Below are 9312 nucleotides of genomic sequence, written 5' to 3'. Positions count from 1 at the left end.
TACAGAGAGTAAATATTATACTGTGATGATGACATAATCTTTCATGTACCCCTCTCTCTCTCTCTCTCTCTCTCTCTCTCTCTCAAGTTTTTGTGTGTGTGTGTTTTCGCAAGGACTGAAACTTACACTTGAATGCCCCTCTCGGGGAAGCATCAGCATGACAACCTGCATTACTGTTACGTCACACTATTCTCTTTTAACCTCACACCTCTCTCTCTCTCTCTTCCATCTTTTTGTCCCTCCTCCTCTTTTAACCTCACATCTCTCTCTCTCTCTCTCTCTCTCTCTCTCTCTTCCATCTTTTTGTCCCTCTTCCTCCTCCTCCTTCTCCTCCCTCTACCCACTGTTTCTTTCTCTTCTGTCTATCTATTTATACCTCCTCCTCCTTTCAACCCTTCATTCTCCACAACACACTAATTAAAAACCCTACTTTAGTTTCTCTATTTACACCCACCGCAAACCAAGTCCACAATTTAAGAAAAACCAATCATGTCCCCTGCAGCTAACTCATCATCATCGAGATGGTGCCCTACCCCAGAGCAACTGATGCTCCTTGAAGAGATGTACAGAGCTGGAATTAGAACCCCAAATGCCTCTCAAATCCAACACATCACTGCCCAGCTCTCTTTCTATGGCAAGATTGAGGGCAAAAATGTATTTTACTGGTTCCAAAACCACAAGGCAAGGGACAGACAGAAACTTAGGAGAAAGCTTTGTAAGCAACTGCAGCAGCAGCAACTACTCTATCACCATCATAATAACCACAATTACCCTAACTACCACTATCATCAGCAGCTGAATCAGCAGAGCTTTCTTGGCTACCTTGAGTCCCCTCCTCCTGCATCTTCTGCTCTTCATCATCCGCAACTTTCTACTTGTCATCATCACGATAACTACTCATCAACTGGGTTTCTTCCTCCTCAGGTTATAACTATATTAATTTCTCACTTGATCGATTATATAATTTCCTTTTTCCCTTTAGGCACAATGATGAGATACTAGTAGTGGAAAGACAGAACATTCTCTCTTTATTTTTTTTCTTTTTTCTTGTTTAAAATTATTACTTTATGCATGCATATTGCATAGGCTGAGTGTTGTTTTAGCTTAATTACTGTTTAAAGTTAGAACTTAGTCTACAACTCATTCCCCTTTTAAATTTATTAACTTATGAGTAATGCTACATTTATCATTTATTTATACTATCTCTTTAATAAAGGTAAGACTCACCAATACATGTGGATCTCACTTCTATTAAAGAGATGATAGAAATAATTGATAAGAATAATATTTTTGTTAATTTAAATCTCGAAAATTCCAGGGTATGTTATGCATCAAAATTTATGACATTAACCAAACTCGAATTAAGGGACAAACCCCCCTAAAAAAAAAAATCTCTTAAGCCCGGTATACTCAACATATAATACAAAAACATGAAGGAGAATTACTGGAGAAGGGAAAACTGTTGTTTTTCTAAATCAACTTGTAGTTGTTTTTTAGGTCTTCTAAAATTTATATATGTACAATGCTCTGTTTGTTAATTTAGTGTTTATGGTAATTGCATTTATTAACTAACTAAAAGGAATAATTATCAAGTGTCCAGGTAATACAGAAATGCACAATACTTACATTCCCCCATGTGGAGATGCGCATATTATCTCATTTGCAAATAACGTATCTTGATCGAACAAAATCAATAATTGGAATCATTCAATTTATGTCTTTTTTGAAAATCACCCCTACAAAAAACCATTCGAATTGGAGATCATTTATTCATCCAAACGAATCAAATAAATTGACGGTTGGGTCATGAATATTTCACTTGGTACTCTTACACCATCGATTTGTTCTATACATTTGGATGACTAAATGATATTCGATTGAAATGATTTATGATACGGGTGATCTTCAAATAAAGATTAAGAAATTGAACGTTTCCGATTGTGAAATTTGTATGATCAAGATACTTTAATCGCAAGTGAGGAATGAGCTCATCTCCCCAAAAAGAGAATGCAAGTATATATTATCCATACAATATTCACTATAAAGAGCGAAACAAATTCGGATACACAAGGATATGTATGGTGTACAAAAGGTGATGTCATTAGAACCTTGTTGCCGGAACTTTCAACTTGGGTCGAATGAAAAAGAGTATATATCATACGTCAAGCTTTTTATTAACTAAAAACATCAGAAGACATAATTATTCTTGCAATAATAATTGCATTCTCTCTTGCGCATAGTGTATTTTGACCGTACAAATTTCATACTCGAGAACTGGTTAGTTTCTTAATCTTCATTTGAATATTATTCCTACAAAAATCATTTTAATCATAGATCATTTAGTCATTCATATGTATAGAACAAATCAACCTTGTAGCTACTAAGTAACATATTCATGATGAGCCGTCTATTTATTTGATACATTTGGATGATTAAATGATCTCCAATTCGAATTATTTTTTGTAGGAGTGATCTTCAATTAAAATTAAATAGTTTCGATTCACAAGTAGGAGGATATGTGCATTCTCACATAGAGGATGCAAGTATTATCCTTATTATTGTCCTTAATTTCTGTCATTTTGCTACTGATTTTCCTCTTCTGTTTGAATGCTATTTTTTTTTTTTTGGATAATTGAACTATGTTTTTGTTTCGGCATAGGTAGGAGTTGAAGATGCCTTGATAAACTACACCTGGAAGATGACGATCCCAGAGAAGGTGGAGATGGAGAAGTCCGTGATGAGTATGCACGGCCGTGATTGGATGATGAATGTAGGCCCACCATCCCCATGTTGCACTAGTACAAGAAGTACTGCTACTACTTCTAGACCACCCCTCAAGACCCTTCAACTCTTCCCTACCACTGCCGCTAATCTCAAAGAAGAATCCACGCCCTCCTACAATGCTCCCTCTTCCTCTAGCCTCACAGACAATTACTAAAAACCCTACTACTACTATCTCCTACTACTGCATCTCTCTCTCTCTCTCTCTCTCTCTCTCTCTCTCTCTCTCTCTCTCTCTCTCTCTTGTTGGGTGTCTTGGTTTCTGCTATGTGTTTTCTGTGTTTTTCTTCTGTGATGTGAAAGATCTCAATTGTCCAATGAGTGGTAATCGGGTTCTGGGTCCTATAGTATCTTAACCTCTCGACTCAAACAACCTACTACTATTTATTTGCACAACAGTACAATATTGCATGCAGCGTTGTATTTCTTTGTTTTCAAGTCTCAGCTTGTCTGTTGTGTGTAGCTTAAAGCTGACATATTGCACACCCAGTACTTGAACTGATTACTACATGTTGTATATCTAGTCATGTAGAAGTCAGCTTTTTATCAGTGTTATTTGGTCTTGGACCTTTCGAACAAGTCAATGCAACACATTCTGTCTGTTATATGCTTGAATTTCGCAAGGATTTTTTTCATTTCTAACTTTTTTTTTCTTGTTTCTAATTTGGGGAGAGGCAAATTGTATACGAGGAAATAATATTTCTTTGGTTAATTAAACCAAACTACGGATTAGCTGAAGACTTTTAGCCAATTTTTTTTACTTAAAAGGAATTTTAACCGTTTGATAATATATGGTCCAATATCCTAGTGGATAGGGTGTTAGATTTCTAGGAGTGCATCCTAGGTGAAACTCCTTCCTCTCCTCAATTATTGCACTGGTTTTGAACCCTAATAATAATTTTTTTTAAAGGGAATTTTTAACCATTCAAGGGGATTCAAACATATTCTAAAGGTATTTTACCATTATTCAAGGGAGTCTCGAGTGACTATATTTTTAAATTTTAAAAAGAAAATGGTAAAAAATTGAATGAGCTAAAAAAATAGTTAAGTTGCCAATTAATACTACGGTTTAGTGATATTTCTCTTCACTTATAAATGAGATGTCTTAGATTCAATTCTCGTCAAAGGTGAATTTGAACCACATTATTGCTAGCCCATTATGAGGCTTAACGGCTTAGCCCATTCCCCCTCTCCTTTAGTGTGAATAATATCGTTTGTAAAAAAAAATGGTTAAGTTCTCCTATGTCCCTTGTAATGATCCCATCAAATTATAATGTGTCATAACTCGTAAGTCAAACAATTTTTCACACTTTCTTCTTTAACTAAAACTCAACATTTGATTTTTTTTATTTTTTAATTTTTTTTTGTCAAACAAGATTACTTCCATTAAAAACTAGTACAAGGTCCAAAAAAAGTCAAGTAAACAACAACAGATAAAGTAAAAGGCCCAAAAATAGTCATGTAAACAACAACAGACAACAAAAAACTCTAATCTCAAACAGCATAATTAAACCAGACTAATGCCGCCATCACGTATTTGGAGGAAGCCAAACTCTGAACCGAGAAAGTAGACACCAGATCTTAAGTCCCATCACGAACCCCTGCAAATATATACAAAGAAAATATCTAATAGTTAAAAATGAGACTAAGGGGGTACGTAAAATACCCTTATTGTGGTGGAGGCCACAAAACACTTTGGCTTCGGTGAGGATCCGACATACCGGTTGGGGAAGGGAAGTGAGGTAGGGAAGTGGATCTAATATCCAATTTTTTATCTGAGCTTGCCGATTGGAGCACATGATGAGGTGGTGATGAAATATCATGGCTAAGGAAGAGGGAGGAAGGAAAAGTAAATGGCAGAAAACAGTAAACGTAGTAAAAAAAAACACTAGATAAGAGGCATGAAGTCCAAATCTGAGACAAGCTCAGGGGATAATTGAGACCAAACTGAAAGAAAAATGAGATATCTTAAGGGAGGACCGAAATAGAAAAGGAAGGAAGAAAACTGGAAAGGGGGAAGGAAGATGAGGTGGGATGCTGTGAGGGGGAAGGGGCAGAGGAGATGAGACGGTAGGAAAATAGGGAAACGGCAAAGGAGAAGGGAAGGAAAGAGGAGATAAAGGAGGGAGTAGCGGGTTATCGCATATCCTAAGCAAAAGCAAAGGGCGGCGGTTGAAACTTTGAAACTAGGGTAGGGTTTATTCTGGATCTGGGTTTTGAAGCTCACAGAGAGAAATACAGATGCTTTTTTTCTTCAGCTCTCTGCCGCATCCTTCTTGTCGTATAATCCCAACATTTGTTATTTGGAGAAATTCAAATATAGGAAAATCATGGGAAACTTAGATTTTGGTTGGGACTTCCTCATAAGTGTTTTTCTTAGATGCCAATAGAAAAAGGTTGTACATTTTAAATAAAAAAACCAAGTGCCTTCCAGAAAAGCAACCGACACTGCTTCTTGTAGAAACATCCAGTTGGTGCTACTCCAATACGTTTAGAAGCCTTTAAAGTTTTCAGTCAAACGTTGTTAGATACGCTTTTAATTGGCCGAAAACATTATAGCTCTTTTTTAGAAGCATTCTCAAAAGGACTTCTGCTACTTGCTACTATATGATCATATCTTGGGCTACCTGTTATAGACATGTTACATATTGGCTTCATATCATTCATATAGGAAATGAACTCAATTAATAAAAGTACATATTGGCTTTCAAATTAAGTAATATTTTTTGTGGATAACCACAAAATTAAAATTATTTACACCGAATATGTAGTATATATATTTGGTATTTGTCACACACACATTTCTCTTGAATATGTACCGTTTATTTAGCTGTAGTGTCAAGATTTCAAATGCGCTCTTAACCCACTACTAATCATACCAATATTTACACAAAACGACAGTAAATTCACTCAATAAATCATATTTCATTTTGTCAATTTTCCGATATGAAAATCTTATAATTTTCAACATAGTGCTCACCATAGTGTGTGTATGTATATATAGATGTATGTAGTTGAATCAATGAATTTTTTTTTTTCCAATCATAAGCTAGGTCAAGCGTTGGATTAGCTCCATCGTAAAATAAAAATTCTAATGATGGTAAGTGATCTTAGATAAATATATATTCGATGTCACATGAAAAGTATTGTCACCGGAGTAATGTGAATCCCACACCAATCGTTGGAAGTTAGTTCCAATATTGGTGTTTCAGACAAGAAAACAACATACTATAATGCAGTTCAAACAAAGGCGCCTTCGCTGGAATGGACCAAACACCTCTACAAAATTGACTTGTCTAATGCCCTGAACGACAAAATAGACGGTGCAAAAAGACATTTATGATTTATGCGATGCATGGAATGGCTCCAAACTGTCACTATAGAAGAAGTGACTATTAGGTCCTCTCAACTAGAGGCAAATGGAAGGATTCGCCCCTATTAATAAACTATTAAATGTTTGCGGTCAAATATCTTAGTGAATAAGATGTTGGACTTCTATTTATGCATGTGGGGTCTCGAACTCCCTCTCTCATAAATTATTGTAATAGTTTCGAACTCTTCCTCTCTCTTTAATAACAATAAAGAATTAAAAAAAAAAGCAGTTTTTTTTTTTTTTTCCAAAGAGTAGAATTTTATTAGATACGAATTGAAATGTTTACATCATTTGCCAGAGTATTAAATAACCACTCTGGTTCAAAAAAATCCCACATATGACATCCCCCCACACGTGTAGCATGAGTTGCCACCAAGTGTGCAACACCATTACAAGAGCGAGGGGTGAAAAGAAACTCAACTAAATTTAATTGTTGCTTGAGATGGGAAATATCCCATAAAACACCTTCCATAGCAGCCTCCGATTGAATAACACCTGTGAGCATGTCCACCAAGACCTTAGAATCGGTTTCAATTTGAACACACCCAAAGCCCTTCTCCACACATACCACCAAAGTTGCTCGCACCGCCTCCGCTTCCGCCATCAGACTCAAGTCACAGCAAACATTCCCCATTCCTCTTGCTCCCTTAAAGATCCCCGCAAAATCTCGAGCCACCCAACCAAATCCACCCCTTCGTGTCTCCTTATGCCAAGCTCCATCGCAATTGAGTTTAATTGTTCTAAAAGGAGGCTTTACCCACTTCACAGGAACTTCCTCTCATTCCCCTAGTCGGCTACTACGTGCAGGCCGCACCTGAGACTGTTCACATCGTGCAATCTCCCCCCAATGTTTCTGCAATAATTCCAAAGCCACATTTGGCTCGACCAAGGTCTGCTCAAAGACCATAGTATTCCGGAATTTCCATATCCTCCATAAACCACAAACTACCCACCTCATAAGCCTATCCCCCTCCTCCGCAACACCATATTTTTTCAACAGCCAATTCCAACATGCCAAAAAATCTTCCCTCTCCACCGATACCACATCCAGTTGCAAAGGAGATCCAAACCAAAACACACGAGCAAACGGACATTTAAAAAATAAATGTACCTATGTCTCCATATCATCCCCACAATGTGGGCAAACGATCTCCAACCGGATACCCCGTCGTTGTAAATTAGATCTTACAGCAAGTATATTTTTACAGCCCTTCCAAATAAAATGACTAAGCTTAGGAAGAATCTAAAGAAACTGAGAAGAAAATATCTTTCTGAAATATTACAATTTCATTACTTACAAAAATAATTACATGAGTATGGTATTTATAGTCATAACAACAACCACAACTAATAACCTTTCTAACTAACTTGTACACATAGCACATTACAATTAGTTAATTAAAAACAGAATGTATGTCATGATTTGGCATCCTCATCTTTACACCCCCTCAAGCTGAGCTTGGAAGAAGTTGGAGTTCCAAGAGATAGCTTGGATTGAAGAAGAAGAAACCGGTTCTTGGTCAAAGATTTAGTGTGAATATCGGCAATTTGATCCTCAGTACACACATACTGAACTTGAAGCAGATTAGCAAGAACCAACTCTCGAATGTAATGATAATCTATCTCAACATGCTTTGTTCGAGCATGAAAGACAGGGTTGGAGGCAAGAGAGATAACAGATATGTTATCACACCAGATTGTAGGTTTGGAAGATAAGGGAAAACCAAAATCATGAAACACCTTGCAGATCCATGTAATTTCAGCGGCAGTATGGGCCAGAGATCGATATTCAGCTTCAGTGGAGGATCTAGCCACTGTAGGCTGCTTCTTAGCACTCCAACTAATCAAGTTTGAGCCAAGATAGACGCAAAAGCCACTGGTTGAACGTCGATCAAATAAACAACCAGCCCAATCGGCATCAGAAAATGCAGAAAGATGAAGAGAACTTTTCTGAAACCATAAACCATGATCAGAGGTGCCTTTGAGGAATCAGAGAATCTTTTTAGCAGCTTGCAGATGAAGATCAGTGGGAGTATGCATGAATTGGCATACTTGATTGACAGCAAAAGAGATATCAGGCCTAGTCCAAGTCAAATACTGTAAGGCACCGACCAGGGATCTATATTTAGTGGGATTTGAGAGAGGAATGCCACTGTGATCCAATTTAGTAGTGCCAAGAGGAGTACAACATGGCTTGGCACCTTCCATTTTGGTTTTCTGAAGTAAATCCAGAAGATATTTGCTTTGATGAAGAAATAATCCTTTGGATGATCTTTGAACTTCCAACCCCAGAAAATAGTGAAGAGGACCTAAGTCCTTGACTGGAAACAGAGACCCAAGTTTCTGAATAAACTGCTTGCACACTGACGGATTGGGACCACTGATCAATATGTCATTAACATAAACCAATACTATAACTAGAACAGGATCTTTGATGACAAAGAGAGATGCATCATAACAAGATTGAGTGAAACCAAAGGACTTGAGAGCTTGAAAGAGTTTATCAAACCATGCCCGATGAGCTTGTTTGAGGCCATATAGAGACTTTTTGAGTTTACACACATGATTTGGCAGATTAGAATCAGTAAAACCAGAAGGTTGTTGCATAAACACATCTTCTTGTAAGTCACCATGAAGAAATGCATTACTGATGTCAATCTGATTTAGAAACCAATTATACTGAACTACAACAGTTAACAGAATCTGAATAGTGACTAGTTTAGCTACAGGGCTAAAGGTTTATTGATAATCCAGACCTTGTTGTTGGTGAAAGCCTTTGGCAACTAATCGAGCCTTGTATCTTTCAACAGAACTATCAGGCTGTTTCTTAATTCGAAATACCCATTTGCAACCAACCACATTTTGAGAAGGTGAAGAAGGAATTAGAGACCAAGTTCCAGTAGTTTAAAGAGCATTAAACTCATTTTGCATAGCTAATCGCCATTCACTGTGCTTGGAAGCTTGATTATAAGTAGTGGGAATATAATCAAGAATGGATGGTAAAGGGTGTTTAGTAGCAGAGTAAGCTTTAGGTCGAAAGATACCATTTTTGGATCTAGTAACCATGGGATGATGGTTAGTAACAGCTGCAGAAGAGGAATGAGCAATATAGTGAGCATGAGATGGAGAATGAGAGGGTGAGGAGACATGTGGAACAA

General features: G+C 37.1%; 1 protein-coding gene and 1 long non-coding RNA gene across 2 annotated transcripts; one reads left to right on the top strand and one right to left on the bottom strand.

Moving 5' to 3' along the window:
* Positions 1-230: 230 nt before the first annotated feature.
* On the top strand, positions 231-3386 carry LOC103447779 (WUSCHEL-related homeobox 3-like). Its single transcript, XM_008386986.4, has 2 exons — positions 231-924; positions 2660-3386. The coding sequence occupies exons 1-2, from the start codon at positions 490-492 to the stop codon at positions 2936-2938; spliced, it is 714 nt and encodes a 237-aa protein (XP_008385208.2). The 5' UTR covers positions 231-489; the 3' UTR covers positions 2939-3386.
* A 768-nt stretch (positions 3387-4154) lies between these two features.
* On the bottom strand, positions 4155-5222 carry LOC139189371 (uncharacterized). Its single transcript, XR_011573286.1, has 2 exons — positions 4503-5222; positions 4155-4382 (listed from the first exon to the last, which is right to left on the bottom strand). It is a non-coding gene; the product is annotated as an uncharacterized lncRNA (long non-coding RNA).
* Between the last annotated feature and the right edge of the window lie 4090 nt (positions 5223-9312).

This window comes from Malus domestica, chromosome 11 (genome assembly GCF_042453785.1).
Source record: "Malus domestica chromosome 11, GDT2T_hap1".
Taxonomy (NCBI): Eukaryota; Viridiplantae; Streptophyta; class Magnoliopsida; order Rosales; family Rosaceae; genus Malus; species Malus domestica.
Note: the sequence above shows the minus strand (reverse complement) of the source record. Positions and strands in the feature narration are given on the sequence as shown.

Bases quoted from the DNA above. Each gene is read 5' to 3' on its own strand.
- LOC103447779 (XM_008386986.4), top strand. From the start codon at position 490: ATGTCCCCTGCAGCTAACTCATCATCATCGAGATGGTGCCCTACCCCA. The intron at 925-2,659 runs GTTATAACTATA...GTTTCGGCATAG, and splicing joins CTGGGTTTCTTCCTCCTCAG to GTAGGAGTTGAAGATGCCTT.